General features: G+C 37.9%; 2 protein-coding genes and 1 non-coding gene across 4 annotated transcripts; 1 reads left to right on the top strand and 2 right to left on the bottom strand.

Moving 5' to 3' along the window:
- The first annotated feature begins 1035 nt into the window (after positions 1-1035).
- fbxo30a (F-box protein 30a) lies at positions 1036-7494 on the top strand. The gene is made up of 3 exons (XM_023285458.3): positions 1036-1230; positions 2769-4843; positions 4945-7494. The coding sequence occupies exons 2-3, from the start codon at positions 2831-2833 to the stop codon at positions 5146-5148; spliced, it is 2217 nt and encodes a 738-aa protein (XP_023141226.2). The 5' UTR covers positions 1036-1230; positions 2769-2830; the 3' UTR covers positions 5149-7494.
- Positions 7495-9252: 1758 nt separating this feature from the next.
- Positions 9253-9335, bottom strand: trnal-uaa (transfer RNA leucine (anticodon UAA)). The gene has a single exon. It is a non-coding gene; the product is annotated as a tRNA-Leu (tRNA).
- Positions 9336-10476: 1141 nt separating this feature from the next.
- On the bottom strand, positions 10477-20331 carry stx11a (syntaxin 11a). 2 transcript variants are annotated; one of them, XM_023285450.2, is made up of 2 exons: positions 20216-20331; positions 10477-12759 (listed from the first exon to the last, which is right to left on the bottom strand). In XM_023285450.2, the coding sequence occupies exon 2, from the start codon at positions 12752-12754 to the stop codon at positions 11876-11878; it is 879 nt and encodes a 292-aa protein (XP_023141218.1). In that variant the 5' UTR covers positions 12755-12759; positions 20216-20331; the 3' UTR covers positions 10477-11875. The 2 variants fall into 2 exon arrangements, with proteins under 2 accessions (XP_023141218.1, XP_023141219.1); XM_023285451.3 differs by lacking the exon at positions 20216-20331 and adding an exon at positions 14842-15050.
- Between the last annotated feature and the right edge of the window lie 325 nt (positions 20332-20656).

Here is a 20656-nt window from a genome sequence, read left to right as displayed (position 1 = left end):
AGTGCAGCTATTTATAAAAAGAATTCGCTTAATCACTTTTATTTCGTAAAGTACATGTTTTTATCTTTCTTGTTGTCTTTTTCTGCTGTTCTGGTCTAGTCAGTTTTAATTTTTACCTATAAAATGTGTGCGTACTTTATTCAACAGGACTGTATTGTTTTTAATTTGTTTACTTTAATTACATTTTATTCGACTGTACTTTGTTTAATTATTATTATTATTATTATTATTATTATTATTATTATTATTATTATTATTATTATTATTATAATATTTTTTTATTTGTTTGTTTTACTTTTGTCACACTTTGATTAACATCTGTGTGTGTGGTAAGGTACTACAAAATGAACTTTATTCCACTTGGCTGCATTGTTTTTGATTTCTTTAACTTGATAAATTAAATTGTATCCTATTGTATGTTGGTTCTTATGTTTTACATGTGTTGTTTTATTTTTGTTCGTTTTATCATTTATTTATTTATTTTTTCTTACCATTGCTGAACTTTAATTAACCTCTCTGTGTGATAAGGTGGTACATAAATAAACTTGCTTGTCTTCCATTTCCACTTTGGTACTAACAAATAATTCACTTCTCCGAATTAAATTTGTATTTATTATTAATATTATTTCAGGAGATAGTAATATAAAAACACTTTTAATAATTCTGTATTGAGCACTTTATGAGATTTGATCGTTATCTAACAAAAAAAAAAACTTGGTTATAATAAAATATATATTTATAAAAACTGGGATCTGAGACTATGACTGAGCACATTGTAGAGAAGGCACGTGTCGTCCAGTGCAACAGAGTTTTTAATACTTTTTGGAGAGTGTAATTTGAAATCCTGGGAGATAGTCACAGTCCATTAAAATCCAAAAACAGCAGCAGAGAGGTTTTAAGCGTGGTTAGAAGCGCAGTAGCCCTCGGGGTAATTCCCAGTCTGTCTATTTCAGTTCAGCTCTGCGTCCACAGACCTAAATATGACCGGCCGCTGTGCGTGATGACGTAGCAGAGCGACGTCCCAAACCAGGATCAACAGAGCAGCGACCATCAGAACAGCGAAGGACTCAGAGGAACCAGCCGCAGCCAGTTGATATCATAAGAAGATTTACACATATTTAATACCAGCAGGTGCTTGTGGAGTTGCAGCTCCCCCGCTACTGATGTCCACGGAGCTGAAATAAGCGAGAAAACACAAAGAAAACCCCACCGGAGAGCCCCAAAACTCGGGTAAGCTGTTTCTAGAAGCTACTAACGAGCTAACTTAGTATGCTAACGAAGTGTAGCTGCTAATGCTAACAGGCTGGCCATGTTGTTGATGTTCTTTTGTTTAAACTTTAAAAGTTTTGTGACTTCTCAGTTCACACTCTTCTGTTGCGCTGCAGCCAAGAAAACAGTTTAAATTAGCTAAACAGACTCCATAAACTCCATTTGCGTGCAGGTTGTTATTGGTTAAATGTGTTATAACCGGCTATTGTTTGTGTTTTTAGCTGTTTGCTAACCTGCCAGCTATGCTTGCGTAATTTAGCTAGCTGTTGCTGGCTAAGGCAGCATTTGAAACTTGAACAATAGCTCTCCTGTTTAGCACTGCGGTTTTGGACTTGCAGCATTGTTGCGGGTCTTTAATTATTATTTGGTGTCCTCTTAGCATTACTCTGCAAATCCCTCCACACAAGCAGCACTGCCAAACAAGCCTAATGATTCAGAAGTATTTACCCCGTGGCTGTGTTGTTCCCAGCGGGCAAACACGTTGAATAAAAGGCTGAGGCTGTTTCTGTTGCGAAGCTCTATGAATAAAGGCTTGTTACACGGCTTACAAAGTAAATGGGAATGTTCAGGCTTGTATTCAAAGTCCTGGAAGAACCTGTGTGACCATGAAACCTATAAAGAGTGTTGTGAAATGTGCCTGAACAACTAAAGAATTAGTAAACATGCATGGACAGAGAACATGAATGGTGAGATTGAGTTACAGAATACTTAAAAAGCATGGCAACTCACGTGTGTTATGTTGAAGGGTTGCATCAATGTCCATGGGAAAACATAAACGCCTGCATGCTCCATCACAGCTGAATGCTCCATGTGCTTTACTCCAGCTGGGCAAAATGCCTGGAAAAAATGATCACAATAACAGTTTTTGTTTTCATTTGAGAGGCCTATTTTTAATAAAGATCAGGAGAAATCTAGAACTGCAGAGAGACTTAATCTGAATTGAACCACTTTAGCCTAGTTATCAAGATACATTGGTATCAATTTTAATACAGAAAAACACACACAAGTAAACATATTTACATGCATAAATGCGAATAAAGGAATGATCTTACCGTGATACACATTAAATAAAGAAAGCAAGTAAAGCCTAGAGGTGCGCAAAGGACAACCAGGGTGTACTTGCAGCAATATAGGTTAAGGCTCAGTGCAAGAAACTCTGTGACCTCCATGCACACCTCAGTTGCTTAGGGGGAGTTGGTGGGAGAAATAGGATTTGGGTGTTTATGGACCATTAAGCCCGTCTCGCTACGGTAACCACTAGGCCAAGGTGACTCAGCTTGTGATACCTGCATGAATAAGAACAGGTAGAACAACAGAGAGTAGTAGGCTCCATTAACAAAGCTGTTATAAAGCAGAGAGTTGGGGTTGTTCAAACATTTCTTTATTACTGTTAATGAAGTGTTTGTCACTGGGACATATCGCTGTTGTATTTTCATTCAGACCAATGTCGGAGTTGTTTCTTAACCCAATAAATATGTTTCTGATTATTCTTTTTCCAGGGTTGAACTCTTCACCCCTTTCTCCTGCTGCAGCCAATTGGCCAAGAAGCAATCCAGTAAAAATGGAGAACCTTCACCCCCACTGCCTTAAATGCATCAACAGAAGATGCATGGTAAGACCAGAGACGGGTGTTTCCTGCGACCTCATCGGCTGTCCTCTCGTCTGTGGGGCAGTTTTTCACTCGTGCAAACTTGAAGAACATCGTCTGCTGTGCCCATATGAACGGCTGCCTTGCCTAAACAGCGGGTTCGGCTGTCCCTTCACTATCGCAAGGATCAAGATGGCACAACACCTTGAGACGTGCCCTGCAAGTATAGTGTGTTGTACTATGGAGTGGAACCGCTGGCCCGTGAGCTACGCTGATCGCAAGTCCTATGAAAACTTGAGCAAAGACTTTGATGAGGTGGAGCAGCTAGACATGGCGTTGGCCCTGCAGGATCAGAGGATGTTGTTGGAGTCCCTGAAGGTCACGACGACTGTGTCGAAGAACGGAGACAAAGAAGTAGATGAAAGTGACAAAATGGCCACGGCGTCAAGTTTACCAGAGACAGTGTTAGGGAATGGAACTGTGGAAATGGAGGAGGAGCCCTATAATGAGCTGTATAGGGCTTCAGTGGAGACAAGCAGAAGTTTAGCTGCTGCCTTGGACATTCTTACTAATTCCAAGGATATAGATGTAATTGTTGGAAATTTAAATGGTGAAAAGACTGATAAGAATGGTGCACTCCACAATGGAGAAAATGGGGATAGTCATAGCGTCTATGTCGCTGAGGAGGAGAAGAATGTAGACATGCAAGAGAGTGACTCTGATTCAGATTGTGAGCTCGGAGCAGTCGGTGGAGTGGATTGCGCTGTGGGAACAGATGGAGATGAAGATGGTATAAACTGGGCAGACGACAGTAATTTTGTCGAGCTGTTCTTTGAAGAGAAGGAAGACATCATTGAAGAACCAATAAATGATTCCAACCTTGTCTGGCCAGAGATGCCTCAGGATTACATGCCTGTTGTAGCACTGGAGCCCCCTGTGCCTCAACAAGCGCCACTTGCACCTCCAATGCCATTCCTGCTGTCTGATCACATGAGAAATAATTTCTTGCAACACTTACCCACTGAACTCAGGTACAGGTGTTTGGAGCGCAAACTACAGAATGTAGAGGTGCTCAGAGGAATCAGTATGTTTACATTTAACGGCCGTCGGGCCCTGCTGTCAGACCCGTACTTGTTTCGAGCAAAGATGGAGGATAAGGCAGTGGACACGTCTGACCTGGAGGTAGCAGACGACCCCATGGGCCTCCACGGCATCGACCTCATCACTGCTGCTTTGCTCTTTTGCCTTGGCGATTCTCCAGGAGGCAGAGGCATCTCAGACAGCAGGTTTGTCGACGGCTACCACATTGACTTTGGTACGCAGACATTCTCCTTCCCTTCCGCCATTCTCGCAACCAACACCATGGTGGGGGATATCGCTTCAGCCTCGGCCTGCGATCACGCCAGTCCACAGCTTTCCAACCCCAGCCCCTTCCATACTCTCAGACTGGATCTAGTGCTCGAATGTGTGGCCCGATACCAAACCAAACAGCGCTCCATGTTCACGTTCGTGTGCGGGCAGTTATTCCGACGGGACGAGTTCTCGTCTCATTTCAAAAACGTTCACGGGGACATCCACGCTGGCCTGAACGGCTGGATGGAGCAGCGCTGCCCCTTGGCCTACTACGGCTGTACCTATTCCCAAAGACGATTCTGCCCGTCTGTACAGGGCTTCAGAATCATCCATGACAGGCACCTTGGTTCTTTCGGGGTGCAGCCTGGTTTGCCTTTGAAAACTGGGGACAACCTTCCTAGAAAGACCCGCTACTACGGCTCTCAGTGCGATCAGTTCAGCAACCTTCCATTTGAGGTGTTGCAACACGTAGCAAGTTTCCTGGACAGCTTTAGCTTGTGCCAGCTGTCCAGAGTGTCGCGCACCATGAGGGACGTTTGTGCCAGCCTGCTGCAGATGCGAGGAATGGTCGTCCTGCTGTGGGAGAAGAAGCGGCGTGATGACGGGTCTCCTTCATGGCAGATCACAGACAAGGTTAGTCCTCCAGCTGGTCACAAATCTCACTTGTCTTCTGTGCTGTTCTCGCCACGTGAGATCAGTGACATCACATCTGTCATCCTTCTGTTTTTGCTCAGGTGTGGCGGTTCAGCACAGCCTTTGGTACAGTGAACGAGTGGAAGTTCGCAAACATCGCCAGCATGGCCGACCACCTCAAGAAATGCAAGTTCAACACAATCGCTCGCCGGGAGGAGGCGATCCCTCTGCCGTGCATGTGTTTCACCAGAGAGCTCACGAAGGAGGGGAGGTGTCTACGTTCAGTCCTCAAACCAGTAGCATAAACAACATCACCACCTTTTGGACATTTCTGAGACCATCAGAACTCAAATACTTGTGTTTTCCTCCAGTGTTTACAGACGATATTCTCTTCAGGCCTCAAAAAGAAAACTCCACATTGAACATTTATAAACTGTTGGTTGTTTTTTGCTTCACAGTGGAAAAGAATCCGTCAGTCACATAAAAAAGACAAAGCCAGTAGTGAGCCAATTCTATTTCAGCTGAGGCTGACATGCAGCAATCACAGATGAGAACTGTAAACAGGCAAATTGAAGTTCTAGCCTTGTATCCTCCACTCTGATGGATTTCTAATACCAGTGTACTGAAGCTGTACCCTTATCTACTCTGACATTGTGTAAATAATCAGATGTTTTGATGTAGATTTTTTTATTTTTTATATCAAGACGTCAGTACTGTGCCACATTGGTGGTAAGAGTAGAGCCTTAACTGAAGATACACTTGATTTTCTAGCCGTGAGGTTGTTCAGAACATCTCAGTGAGATTTCTCTACTGCTTCTAGCTGGAACAGTTTACTGGTATCTTGCACGGTTTTACATGTTCTCCTGATACCTAGAGTGACCATTTGTGTACTGCTTAGAACTGACAGATTTCATGGCTTTAATACTACATTTTAAGACTGACCAAACACCTGTGCTTGTTATGATGTTTGCCATTTTACAGGATCCTGTGATGAGCTTTATCACCGTGGATGTTGATTTCTGTTCACCAGCAAAAGCATGTTGACATCATTCTGCCTGGTGTTGAAATTTAGCGGGTTTGGCATGTTATAGCGTTAACAAAGGTGGTCCATCCTCCTCTTTTCTTCTCTCACTGACTAATGTGCTGGCGTGTTGGTCAGGGTGAGACACGAAGCAACACTATTCACCAGCCAAATGGCAGTACTTTTTATAACCGTGGTTGGCTTGTGGGCTTTTCTACCAGCTACTCTGACGAGTAACCAGCAACTGTTCGTAGGTTCTTTTCTCCCAAAAAAAATCTAAATGTAGCAAGCGAAATAATGAATGTACTCGGTGAACACATCAGTGGTTAGCAAGCAGGAAGCTTGGTTTCCTTCCCCTCAGTGTCAGACCTCATAAAACCCTGCAGGCCAGGTTTTAGGAAACATGACGGGCACACACTTCCCTCCATTAGTGAGCATCACTAATTACGTTCATCGTCATTATTTATCATGCTTCTATGTTTTCGGCACTACATGTCCACTGTATTCAAGTGTTGTTGGTGTCTCAGGGTTGTAGCATGAAGCTTTGTCTTGCAGTAGGTTGTGTGTAGTCGAGAAAATTGACAATGCGCCACTCGATGGTTGTGGGTCTTAGAACTGACTCAGTATTAAAATAACATAACGGCGTGTGTGTGTTGCAGTGCTGGAATAACAAATGTTTTCATGTTTGTCATCCATCAGCGATGTGTTTCGAACTAAAACAGGCTGTTGGCCAAAAGTGCTTTTCAAACATTCTTTTTAAGCACTGAGTGATGCGTTTTTTTGTTGTTTTTTTAGGTGTAAACCTGATTGGTTTTATTCCCTTATGTGTGAAAAGCTTCAAATTCTTTTAAATGAAGAATGAAAAACTGGGTAAAAAATGTCAGAAAAGTAACAGCAGTCATGAAAATGTGGATATTCCTTTGAGAAAAAAATGAATTTCTTTTTTTTTAATATTTTTGAGTTTGATGTAAAGCCCAAACTGTGTTGAAACCAAGCTGTCTTTTTGTCTAAACAAGTCCCCCTCCATGTTTTTTTTCTTATTTTTTGTACTGGTACTTGTATTTGGAAAGAAATCTGCCTCTTTAAGGTCTAGATTTGAATTATTGATTTGCACATGAAGGCATGTACTGTAAAATTTAAATCCTAAAGCTGAGGGCTTGTTTTTGCTTCCTCGTGTTCTGCATGTTCTGAGTTTGACGTCTTTGGAAAATGTATCGGTAAGTCCAGTTGCAGGCTAATTTATACAGTTTATTCTCAGGCACTGTGCATCGATTTAGTACATTTTTATGTAACTTTCATGGTTTTCTAATCTTGTACCACAATGAACGTCACATAGACCTGATCACACGCTCACTGTTCAGGTTTAATCCTGTCAAATGTATGAAACTGAGCATTAAATCAGTCTTTTGCTCCATCGGGGTTCGTACATCGAGCAAGACGAATATGAGGTTTTCGTCAGCAGATCGCCTCTTTTGTTCAGTCTTTGCACCTGGAGTGTATCAACATTTTCATCAGTATTGTATTTTCACTCCTGCTGAAGTGTGTTTGTTGTTTTTTTTTCACCACAATATGCCAGCTTCATTTGTTTGACTTTTGAAGCATTTTAATAAAGAGGTTCTCGGTTTTTAAATGTTTGAGTTTTCTTTTTAATGCAGCAATTCCTGACGATGCACTTTTAGGCCTGGATTTTTACATTATGTTCCTGAACAACAGCTTTGTCTTAGCATCAGTTAGTATTGGCTCATATTCTGCAGCTTGCATTTAGGCAATAACAGAGTAAATTAAGGCAAATTGGAATCTATTTCTATTCTAAAAACTATCGTGGACTGAAAAAAAACAAATACAACAAATCTGTTAATTATGACACAAAATAAGATACATATAGGCAGAAAATTATGTCATATTGATGTAATTGCCAAGACAGCAACACTCACAACACACCCCTCAAGATAAAAGATTAAAATAGATGCAAAAATGTCTTGTTTCAGGCCAGTAAAGTCAATGTGTGTGCTTTCTTATTTTTATGTGTAATATTAAATCTGACCAATATTAGCAATAGGTTTTATTTGTCCAGTTGCTGTAAGCAGATGTGAAAGGAAAGCTTTGAGGAAAAGTTTTAGAAATTCAGATTTCCTACAGCTAGATGGCAGTAAGTTAACACAAATCCAATTTACTAGTGAAAAATGGACAGAAAATACACTAACTGCAATTCTTCTATTGTGATGAGTCATTATGTGATTTAGTTTTGTATCAATACATATATATAATGCAGAATAAACAGGATAAAAAACACCATAATCATTTAAAATAATCTAAATTACAGATAACTTCACATGGAATAGAAGGATGGAATAAACTGGTGAAAAGCAACTACAGTGTTGTAAGCACAACTTTGTATTACTTCTATTTTACTTGGGTATATATTTATACTTTCACTGTACTACAATTCAGAGGCAAATACTGTAGTTTTTACTCCACAATGTTAACTTTAACTACTTAAACAACACAAAATATAGCCAACAAATACACGATGGTTTAAAATTAGAGATTAAGACAAAAACTTTACTGATCCAAGGGGAAAAAAATCAGAAGCTATGCAGCATAGTAACTAAATAAAGTGGTTAAAACCATCTTTATCAGCTCAGTCAATAAGGTGGTGAATACATTAATGCATCAGTAATCATGAGGACTTTTGCTACTTTAAGTATTTTTTAAAATTCTAATACTTTTGTACTTAAGTATAAATTTAAATGCATTTCTAACAGTACTTCTACACTGCTGTGTTGATGCTTTTACTTAAGATCTGAGTACTTATTCCAGTTCAGGGTGTAAAATAAAGCTCATCTTTTCTTTTACCTGCCATTGCAGGTCAGTAATCATCTTTTGTTATACTATTCCTGATATAAAAACGTTAATTACAGCATCAGGAAACAACCACACTTTATTATAGTAGTGGTGTTTATAAATCAACTCAATAGTAAATTATTTCCTACATTTGGGCCAGATTCTGTATTTAAATCAGGATTTTAATGCCGAAATATGTAGTAAAATGTTCATATATAACCAAACATTTCTATTGGAAAAGCAACAAAATCTCATAACCTGGTTACAGTTTATCAGCTGAGTCGAGGTGCTTCTACTGGTGATTTATGAACCTCTATAATTTTGTTAATCAGTTGTGATTTTACTTAAAGAGGCTATATTTAGTCCTTATTTTATATCTTTTGGAGCATAAATAAGCCTAAATGTTAAGAGTGGACTGAAATGTGGTGACAAGTCCATGCTTTTAATCTATTTAACACACATTAATCTTTTGTTTTCATGCGCAAAACCACCAACATATTTCATTTTTAAACCAGAAATTTAATGTTTTAAGGTTAAAACTTCCTACCAGAAGTGGGGTTTGAACCCACGAGGACTATTGTCCATTGAATCTTAAGTCCAACGCCTTAACCACTCGGCCATCCTGGCGAATGCAATCAGTCTCAGCACACAAGAGATAAGATTAGTGCAGCCACGCAAGGAGTACAGGTAGATTTACCTGAGCAAACTCATGACTCCTTAGTTCAAACAAAGCCAGCCCCCGCTTCGAGTAAATGCCCCCAGCAAACCACACAGAGCTGCTGAGGAAGTGCAATCATTGCAGCGGTTTCAACACGAATTCTGAAAACACCCACTAGTGTCTCATGCAATCTGAAGCTCCCACCAATGCTCACTTTAGCAGCTGATGACTGGGGATGCACACGTTTTGAATTTACCATCGTTGCACCCACAAGACAGCGAGGTAAAGAGAAGATCCTCCGTTTTCCCGTTGATTCAGGTGCATTTTTGTGCAAGAAAACTTTCAGTGTTGTTTAAATGCTTCACATCCTTAACCCTCGTGTCGTCCTGCGGGTCAAAATTGACCCGTTTTAAAGTTTGAAAATGTGGGGAAAAAAACTCTATTTTCTCGGTGAAACTTGTGATGTCCACATTTTCAACATTTTTGGGAAATCTTTGAACATTTTTTGGTGGAAAAAAATAAATGTTAAAAATGTTGTTTTTTAAGAACATTCACACAAAAATCAACCAAAATCCAGCGAATTTCGGTGGATTTTGGTTGATTTTTATGTGAATGTTCTTAAAGAAAATATTAGAAGTTTTACTGATATATATGGGATCACTGTAGATATTTTTAGGATTTTTTTTGGAAGATTTTTACTCATTTTTTGAAAATATTTACAAGCATTTTCTTGCCAAATTTTGGGGATTTTTTTTAAATAAAAATTTTAAGGGAAACTTTTAAATTTTCTTCCTGAAGGTTTTGCAAATTTTCAGACATTTTGCTGAATTTTGGGATTTTTTTCAGACAAGGAAACAATATTTTTTGGTGCCCGTAAATGAGGACAACAGAAGGGTTAAGCTGACACCAATGGAAGTTAAACAAAGATAGCAACAAGTCGACACAGGGGCGGCCAAACATCTGGTTGCATAATTCACACAAATCTATCTGGCCTCCCCTGCTAACCACAATCAGACGCATAGCCGTGTTCACTGTTTCTAAAGACGTGTTAGGCAACGACTGCAGTAAACACCAGGCCTGCTTTCCAAATGACACACTCTGAGGCAGTACTTCAGGAGAAGAAGAAGAAAAAAACACACTTTACTGACTTAAATTGTCATTACAAAGCTGAAAGTTGAAGCTGAGAGGTAGCATCAAACGTCATTCAGAGGCAGCAACAATTAAGAACCTTAATTTCTTGATAATTCAAGAAAATCAACGGTGAAAATCATTGTTAGCTTGTAGCCTGACTAGCTGCTTCCATTTTTCTCCACTTTTATGCTAAACTAAGCTAATCTCTGGCAGACGTGTGCGTGATTTGAAATGACTCAGGTCCTTCTTCGGTGGAAGAAAATGATGCTAGTGCAGGGGTGTCCAACATGCGGCCCGCGGGCCAAAACCGGCCCTCCAGAGGGTCCAATCCGGCCTGTGGGACAACTTTGTAAAATGAAGACATAAACTGCAATTTGTAAAATTATTAATTTAAGATAATTTCTAGACCATGACAAGTTGTTTTGATCATGAAGTAAAATACTACATTGCTCGTTGTTTTATTGTCATTTTGTGTCTAATTTTTGTAATATTTTGTCTTGTTTTTTTTCTTGTGTTCCTTTTTTTGTCTAGCTTGTGTTTTTTGTCTCATTTTTGTCATTTTGTGTTTTGCTTTATTCATTGTTTTGGTTATCATTTTTATCGTTTTGTTTCTCACTTTTGACATTTTTTGTCTCATTTGTGTCCAATTTTTTGGGTCGTTTTGTAACTTTTTAGTCTGATTTTTCTCTTTTTTTTATTATTTCATGTGTCTTTTTTTGTCATTTTGTTTCTCGCTTTTGTCATTTTGTGTCTACTTTTTATAATATTTTGTCTTGCTTTTATTGTTTTTTGTCTTCTCATGTCTGACTTTTAGCGTTTGTCTCATGTTTTTGTCATTTTGTGTTCCTTTTTTGTCTAGCTTGTGTTTTTTGTCTCATTTTTGTCATTTTGTGTTTTGCTTTATTCATTGCTTTGGTTATCATTTTTGTCATTTTGTTTCTCACTTTTGTCGTTTTTTGTCTCATTTGTGTGCATTTGTCTGTTTTGTAACTTTTTTGTCAAATTTTTCTCTTCTTTTATTGTTTCGTGTCGTTTTTCTCATTTTTTGTCATTTTGTTTCTCGTTTCAGTTTGTTCATAATGTTTTGTAAAAAGATTTTTCATTAAGTGTGAACATTTTCAGAATGTACTTTTTTGCACTAAAACAAAGGAAAAATTTGTTGAGTTGTGGTTATTTATAAGTTACTATGTTATGATTTTACTGGTCACTTCAGATCAAATTGGGCTGAATGTGGCCCCTGAAATAAAATGTGTTTGACACCCCTGTACTAGAGTCTTAAAAACATAAATAAACGTCACTTAAAAATGAAATCAGTGCTTCACCTAAATGCATCTTTGCATAAAAAGTCGATTTGACTCCATATTGTTGTGATAAAGTCTCATTTGCAGCACGGGAAGCAGCAGCAGCACAGTTTCCTGCATGGATTGCTTCTCTGGTATTTCACGGCCCTCCTCAGCTGAGTTTCGGCCTCAGGAATAATGTCCACCGTCGCAGCTACAGTTGCCTCTATGTTGTCCACCATGCAGCCCTGTTCTTCGACCAGCATGGCGATCTGGAGGAAGATCTCCTGGATCTCCTTGATGCGACCCTCCAGCGCCAGCAGCTCCTTGTGCCGGTTCTCGATCTCGCTGAGGGCCGACCTGGCAGTCCTCGTGTCCGCCACGACGCCGGTGAAGACGGAGCAGCTGCCCGACTCGATCATCTCGTCTATCTGCCCCATGCTCAGCTCCTTGCCCATGATCTCGGCCTGCCTCTGGATGCGGCCCATGCAGTACTCCCTCTGCATCAGCTCGGCCTCGTTGTACTCGGACATGGCCTGGCGGAAGGCCCTGGTCAGGGAGGAGTACTGCGAGCGTGCGATGCGAGCCACGGCTGACGTGGGGCCCTTCCTCTCCTCCAAGTCCTTGCTCTGCCTCCCCAGACGCTCCAGGTTCCTGTAAATTTCCTGCGCCCGGGCCTGAATGTCCCGTCCGAGCACGTTGGCGTCCCGTTTGATGGCGCTGATCCTCCTGATGGACGTGAGGAAACGAGTGTTCTGCGTTTTCAGACGCTCCACGTCCCTCCTGAGCAGCTCCGTCTCCCTCCTGATCTCTTTGGCCTCCCTGTAGATGCCATCCGTCACGTCTTCGCCCTCGAAAACGACGGCCTGCTGCTGCTCCTCCTGTCCACCAGGCTCAGTGGTCTGATCCCCCTCAGACCTGGATTCCTCCTCTGAAGATCTAGTGATGGCCTGCAGCTCGAGCAGTCGGTCCTTCATCTCGCCTGCAACAGGAAGAGAAGAAATGCTGAAATTCTTTGTTCACATGTCAAAGTGTTTTAGGAAGTTGTGGTCAGAGTGCAGACAGTGTTAAGGGGACTTTCAGTGGCAGTTTGGCATCACTGGGGCTCCAACCAGTTCTCCAACCATCAACCAACCTTCGCCCTCTTAAAAGAAACAATTCCACATATTGGGAATTAGACTTACTGCCTTTCTGGTGGCGAGCCAGAGAACTGGATTGACAGAACTGTTGTGTGTTGTAAACCCCAATAAAATATCAAACTGCCAAAAAGTCCCAAAAAATGTAAACTTTTCTTCTTTCCTCTTTAATTAATCCCATTAAAAATCTCACTAGCCATCAAATCTAGCCTGTGGCCTGTTGCAATACACTGTAAAATAAATGAATAAATATTGTAAAAGAAAAAAGGTCTACATTAAAAAACTGTAAACAATGAAAATAATGGCAAATATTTTTAAAATAACGATTTTTTTTGCTGATTTAAATACATTTAAACAGTATAATTTTATGGTCACATTACGTTTAAACCTGTTTGTTTTACAGTCAACATGTAAATTCATGTTTCTTTTCCTGTTATTTTACTAGATATTCTCTATAATGCAACAAAACAGGAAAAATAAGTAAAGTAATGGCTTTTTAAAAATTACATTTTTTCCAATGATACATATATATATTAAAATAATGGTAAATTTCCATATAACAGTATTTTTGAACACAGAAAATAGTGCAATGTTATGGCCAAAAAATGGAAAGGAACAAATTAATATTCATATAAATACAGATTTTTGAGGTTATGGTCTGTTTGTTTAACAGTCACATGTAAATTGATACTTTTTTTTTGTAATTTAATAAAACAAGCGAAATCTGTTAAACAGCTTAAAAAATAATCACATTTTTTTATTTGTATTTCTTTTAAATACAGAATAAATGTGTAATTTTACAATTAAATATTATAAAAGAATGAATTATCCTTTATGAAAATACAGATTTTTGATGTGGACACTGTTTACAGTTTTGGCCTGCTTGCTTCACAGTCAGCATGTATATAAATACTTTTTCTAATGATCTAGTGGCTACATTTTTTCATACAAATAACAGCAAATATCTATGAAATAATGATTTGTTTCCCCTGATTTTAATACAGTAAAAATATTGCAATAATATTGTGGACATTTTTTACAGTTTAACAGCCAATATGGAAATTAATACTTTGTATTTAATTACTTATGTTAAATAATTCTGAATACTTTTTCTGTGGTTTTACCAGATATGATAATATCTAATATTTAGATATATCTAAATTGAGTAAACCAAGACAAATTTGTGAAATAAAGTTTTAAAAATGAGAGTAAAAGACTTTTAAACTTTATTATTTTTCTAATCTGTAGCCTGACTTTGAACTGCAGGACTGTATTTACAGAAGGTTCAACTATTTTCATATTGGCACTCCTGTTTCCCCACAGTCACTGGCAAAAAAAATAATAATAAAGAATTAGTGTCCAACCCTAACCTACACATTATTTTTACATGCAGGAGGAATTTCTTTATTTCCATTTTGTAATTTCTATCATTTATTGTTTTATTTCGTAGATATATTCTGTTGGAAAGGAAGGATGGGCTGGGTGGAGCTCTTTTTGTGATACTTATCTGTACATCACCTTGAAAACTGAATAAAGTCATTGCGATTTTTTTCTCTCATAAAACGGTTGGATTTTTATTTTTAGAAACTGACGCGTCACAGTTTTATCTGAACTCTGAAGACAGATAGTCAGACCTGTGAAACAGAGGAGTTACTTCCCCAACTGTGAACTTTATCGTCCGAAAATAGAAATTCACCACAGCTCTCTGAAAGAAACTGTTGGAGATTTACTGATGTTTAAAAATGTTCTATAAAATGATTAAAAAAAAAAAAAAAACCCACACCGGAAACCTCAGAGCTCCTTTGGCATGACACGAGAATACAAATCAAACCGTTACAGAAACCCACCTGCCTGACTCCATAAATCAATTAATCGATCATTTGAGCACATTTACGAAGAAACACAAACACATGACAGTGAGCACATACCTTGCTGAGTTATCCTCCGGCGGCTTTACTCTAATAAAGTCGATAAAGCAGAAGAGGCGAGCAGAAAAAGGCTCATTTCCTCTTTTAGTCTCGGTTATAAGACTAAATTTCAACATGAACCAGAGTCTTGAGAGTTTGAAGGACGTCTGAGTGTCTCACTGATGCAGCTGCAGCTTCTAACGCGGAAGATCAACGCCTTCACAGTCACCGCTGCTCGGGTTCGAGTCCAGGAAGGAGAACATCCAGCTCATGTCGCTTTATTTCACTTTACTCGAGCGTAAAAGCGCAGCGGCTCTTTTACGCATTTGGCTTTTACGCACGAACGCTCAAAAAGGGTCGTAAATTCTTTGAACATTTCTGAGGCGTCAAGTGGTTTGCCAAGACAACACACGAGGCAAGGTCTCTGCCATCATACAAAACCTTCCTCTGAACTGATATGTAGCATCAAAACACTTTAGAATTTACAACAAATACAAGTTTAATATCAACTTTGCAAACATAAACCAACAAAAAATCACTTCAAAGTCAATTTAGTAGCTTTTCTGAAGCTTTCAAGCTTATGAAAATAGTGGAAAAACTGTACTGAGACCCTTTAAATAGTAAAATATAAACACTTCTCCATTATGATGGTGTCATGAAGGTAAAAGTCCAAAAGTAGCATCATCAAAAATGTACGCAACTTTAGTAAAGTAGAGGTTTAATTGTAATATTTAGGTCAGTCAGATAAATTTACATAATAAATAATATTGTAGGGTCTTGAATTAGGGCTGCACAGTGGCGTAGTGGTTAGCACTTTCGCCTTGCAGCGAGAAGATCCCTGGTTCGCGTCCCGGCTTTCCCGGGATCTTTCTGCATGGAGTTTGCATGTTCTCCCTGTGCATGCGTGGGTTCTCTCCGGGTACTCCGGCTTCCTCCCACAGTCCAAAAATATGCTGAGGTTAATTGATTACTCTAAATTGCCCGTAGGTGTGAATGTGAGAGTGATTGTTTGTCTATATATGTAGCCCTGCGACAGACTGGCGACCTGTCCAGGGTGTCCCCTGCCTTCGCCCGAGTCAGCTGGGATAGACTCCAGCACCCCCCGCGACCCTAGTGAGGAATAAGCGGTGTATAGATAATGGATGGATGGATGGGTCTTGAATTAATATTCAAATATTTTTAAAATAATGATTTTTTTGCTGATTTAAATACATTTAAACAGTATAATTTTATGGTCACATTACGTTTAAACCTGTTTGTTTTACAGTCAACATGTAAATTCATGTTTCTTTTCCTGTTATTTTACTAGATATTCTCTATAATGCAACAAAACAGGAAAAATAAGTAAAGTAATGGCTTTTTTAAAATGACATTTTTTTCAATGATACATATATATATTAAAATAATGGTAAATTTCCATATAACAGTATTTTTGAACACAGAAAATAGTGCAATGTTATGGCCAAAAAATGGAAAGGAACAAATTAATATTCATATAAATACAGATTTTTGAGGTTATGGTCTGTTTGTTTAACAGTCACATGTAAATTAATACTTTTTTTTGTAATTTAATAAAACAAGCAAAATCTGTTAAACAGCTTAAAAAATAATCACATTTTTTTATTTGTATTTCTTTTAAATACAGAATAAATGTGTAATTTTACAATTAAATATTATAAAGGAATGAATTATCCTTTATGAAAATACTGATTTTTGATGTGGACACTGTTTACAGTTTTGGCCTGCTTGCTTCACAGTCAGCATGTATATAAATACTTTTTCTAATGATTTTAGTGGCTATATTTTTTCATTCAAATAACAGCAAATATCTATGAAATAATGATTTGTTTCCCCTGATTTTAATACAGTAAAAATATTGCAATAATATTGTGGACATTTTTTACAGTTTAACAGCCAATATGGAAATTAATACTTTGTATTTAATTACTTATGTTAAATAATTCTGAATACTTTTTCTGTGGTTTTACCAGATATGATAATATCTAATATTTAGATATATCTAAATTGAGTAAACCAAGACAAATTTGTGAAATAAAGTTTTAAAAATGAAAGTAAAAGACTGTTAAACTTTATTATTTTTCTAATCTGTAGCCTGACTTTGAACTGCAGGACTGTATTTACAGAAGGTTCAACTATTTCCATATTGGCACTCCTGTTTCCCCACAGTCACTGGCAAAAAAATAATAATAAAGAATTAGTGTCCAACCCTAACCCTAACCTACACATTATTTTTACATGCAGGAGGAATTTCTTTATTTCCATTTTGTAATTTCTATCATTTATTGTTTTATTTCGTAGATATATTCTGTTGGAAAGGAAGGATAGGCTGGGTGGAGCTCTTTTTGTGATACTTATCTGTACATCACCTTGAAAACTGAATAAAGTCATTGCGATTTTTTTTCTCATAAAACGGTTGGATTTTTATTTTTAGAAACTGACGCGTCACAGTTTTATCTGAACTCTGAAGACAGATAGTCAGACCTGTGAAACAGAGGAGTTACTTCCCCAACTGTGAACTTTATCGTCCGAAAATAGAAATTCACCACAGCTCTTTAACATCAGTTATTTCCTATTGAAAGAAACTGTTGGAGATTTACTGATGTTTAAAAACGTTCTATAAAATGATAAAAAAAAAATAAAAAAAAAACCCACACCGGAAACCTCAGAGCTCCTTTGGCATGACACGAGAATACAAATCAAACCGTTACAGAAACCCACCTGCCTGACTCCATAAATCAATTAATCGATCATTTGAGCACATTTACGAAGAAACACAAACACATGACAGTGAGCACATACCTTGCTGAGTTATCCTCCGGCGGCTTTACTCTAATAAAGTCGATAAAGCAGAAGAGGCGAGCAGAAAAAGGCTCATTTCCTCTTTTAGTCTCGGTTATAAGACTAAATTTCAACATGAACCAGAGTCTTGAGCGTTTGAAGGACGTCTGAGTGTCTCACTGATGCAGCTGCAGCTTCTAACGCGGAAGATCAACGCCTTCACAGTCACCGCTGCTCGGGTTCGAGTCCAGGAAGGAGAACATCCAGCTCATGTCGCTTTATTTCACTTTACTCGAGCGTAAAAGCGCAGCGGCTCTTTTACGCATTTGGCTTTTACGCACGAACGCTCAAAAAGGGTCGTAAATTCTTTGAACATTTCTGAGGCGTCAAGTGGTTTGCCAAGACAACACACGAGGCAAGGTCTCTGCCATCATACAAAACCTTCCTCTGAACTGATATGTAGCATCAAAACACTTTAGAATTTACAACAAATACAAGTTTAATATCAACTTTGCAAACATAAACCAACAAAAAAATCACTTCAAAGTCAATTTAGTAGCTTTTCTGAAGCTTTCAAGCTTATGAAAATAGTGGAAAAACTGTACCGAGACCCTTTAAATAGTAAAATATAAACACTTCTCCATTATGATGGTGTCATGAAGGTAAAAGTCCAAAAGTAGCATCATCAAAAATGTACGCAACTTTAGTAAAGTAGAGTTTTAATTGTAATATTTAGGTCAGTCAGATAAATTTACATAATAAATAATATTGTAGGGTCTTGAATTAATATTTAACTATGTTAAATGCAGAATTTTGGCTCAACTGCTGTTGTTTTAAATATACATTATAAATAAGAGAAACTTGACTTTCAGTATCAAAAGTAAAACATTCAGAACAAAAAAAATGACCATTATACACTCCTAAGTGTAGCATTTTAATCCCTTTAAAAATAGAATGAAATATAATTCCTTTGATTTCAAATATAAATTTTGCAACAAAATGAATCAATGATCTCTCAAAGCAATCTTTATGTTGTATAATTTACAATCTTTAGATGTGGTATACAGGATTAAGAAGTACTATAATCATTTGCTGCATTGATTCATAACATTTTTTTCCCCTCAGGTTGGTTGCATTTTTATCTTTTTTCTTCTCCTTTTTTTAAATTTATGCTATTTGTTCACCCAGTTAAACCATCAGTGTTGAGGTCTGGGCTGTTTATTTCCTAGTTTAAGCTGCATGCTTTAACATCCATCCATTGCTTTCAGTTTTCAGATGTCCATTTCCGACTATTACTCCACAGTTTTAGCCAGCTGTTTTAGACTTCTACCCATGGTTTCATACTGAACAGATTGCAGTAAAAGTGATGCTGGTTGGTCACAGAACATCTTATTTCTATGACGATATGTACACATTTAAACACGGGATCCAGAAAGCTGCTCCAACCGCTGATTTGTTACAGATGATGGTGGTTAGGTGGATGAATGGATGATTTTTGCTGCACAAAAAGGCTAAATAAATACACTAAAAGATCAAATCAGCACTAGTCACCATCAAGTCCAGTCAATGATTTTATGAAGCATGTTTGAAGTTTTGCTATTGGCTTTCTGGACTCTGTTTAAATGCATGTTTGAATAGCTGAAAGCTGGAAATAATGGATGGATGTACGGAACTGTCAGCTAAAAGTGGGTGAACCTCTAAAATAGCTGCTAATACTGTGGATTAATGGTTGAATGTTAGTATATATAGTTCAAACTCATGAATACTTTAGCCATAACAAACCAAAACATTGATAGTTTAATTGGATTCAAAAAAAAAAATCTTAATATCCACTTTTACTTACAAAAGTGCTTAAAAAGATCCAGTTTAAAATGAATTCAAACGCATATTTTTCAACATAGTGATCCTGGATTCGAATCTGCTGATTGGGTGTCGACATGCATTTACTCCATCTTCCCCCCACAGTCCAAACACATGCATGAGCGGTTAACTGGTGATTCTAAATTGGCTGTAGGTGTGAGAGTAATTGTGCATGACTGTTACTTTGTGTTTGGCCTGGTTCTCCATTTTACTTCAGATAATTAAAGTCAAGTCACCATTATTTATACAAACCAAAGTGCCTTTCAGTAGAGGCATAAGTTTGACATTAAGAATTTACCTAACACTATTAAGATTACAATATTATTTATGATGTGAATTCACCTCAGCAATCTACATATTATACAGTTAAAATCCTACAAAATATAGAAAATGCAAATTTACCAGACTAAAGGTGAATATTAGGGCTTAGACTCAAAAGGATTATTAAATGTGAATATTAAGCTGAATAATTTAAAACTAAAGTTAAGACTCTACAAAAATACACATGGAAAACAGAACAAATCCAAGGATTCCCTGGTAAATTGTTCAATGAACAACATGAAGTCGACTGATCGTACTTGAACTTGTTTAAGTCATTTACATTTCCTTCAAGGTGTTAAACACATAAATCGATTCCAATGCAAATAAAACACATCCACAACAACAATGAGAAACTGTGAATTATTAACCCAGTAAAATAACAGATTTAGGTTAGAAAATTCATTCTTTAACTCACAGGACTTCTTTCTTTGTTCTCTCTGCAATTGTTTGGAGGGAATTCAGCTTTTGGAGGCCTAAAGGAAGTGGAGTGACTTCACTTCCTGGGCGAGTCTAACAGGATGACTGGTGAAGTTGGCCAAAATTTATCAAAAGTCAAATTGGGTAAGAATGACTATTCAGGTCACTGTTCAAGCAAACATTTCCCCTTTAGAGATGATCCCCTCGTCTTCATTGCAGCTGGTGCTCCTTTTAGGACATATGCTTCTCTTTCTATATGGGTGATGAGGAGTTGGATTGTCCAGGTTTATAAATATCTGGGGTTGTACTTTGTTGAGATCAGTGGGGACACCATGTAAATATAGATAGCGTTGCTTTTGCTTGTTGTAAATTGAGAATTTTCTTGGCCTCCCCAAGAAACAAAGGGCTGAACACCTATTTTGGGGCATAAAGTTATATC

The sequence above is a fragment of the Amphiprion ocellaris genome, chromosome 20 (genome assembly GCF_022539595.1).
Source record: "Amphiprion ocellaris isolate individual 3 ecotype Okinawa chromosome 20, ASM2253959v1, whole genome shotgun sequence".
Classification (NCBI taxonomy): Eukaryota; Metazoa; Chordata; class Actinopteri; family Pomacentridae; genus Amphiprion; species Amphiprion ocellaris.
Note: the sequence above shows the minus strand (reverse complement) of the source record. Positions and strands in the feature narration are given on the sequence as shown.

Bases quoted from the DNA above. Each gene is read 5' to 3' on its own strand.
- fbxo30a (XM_023285458.3), top strand. From the start codon at position 2,831: ATGGAGAACCTTCACCCCCACTGCCTTAAATGCATCAACAGAAGATGC. The intron at 4,844-4,944 runs GTTAGTCCTCCA...GTTTTTGCTCAG, and splicing joins CATGGCAGATCACAGACAAG to GTGTGGCGGTTCAGCACAGC.
- stx11a (XM_023285450.2), bottom strand. From the start codon at position 12,754: ATGAAGGACCGACTGCTCGAGCTGCAGGCCATCACTAGATCTTCAGAG.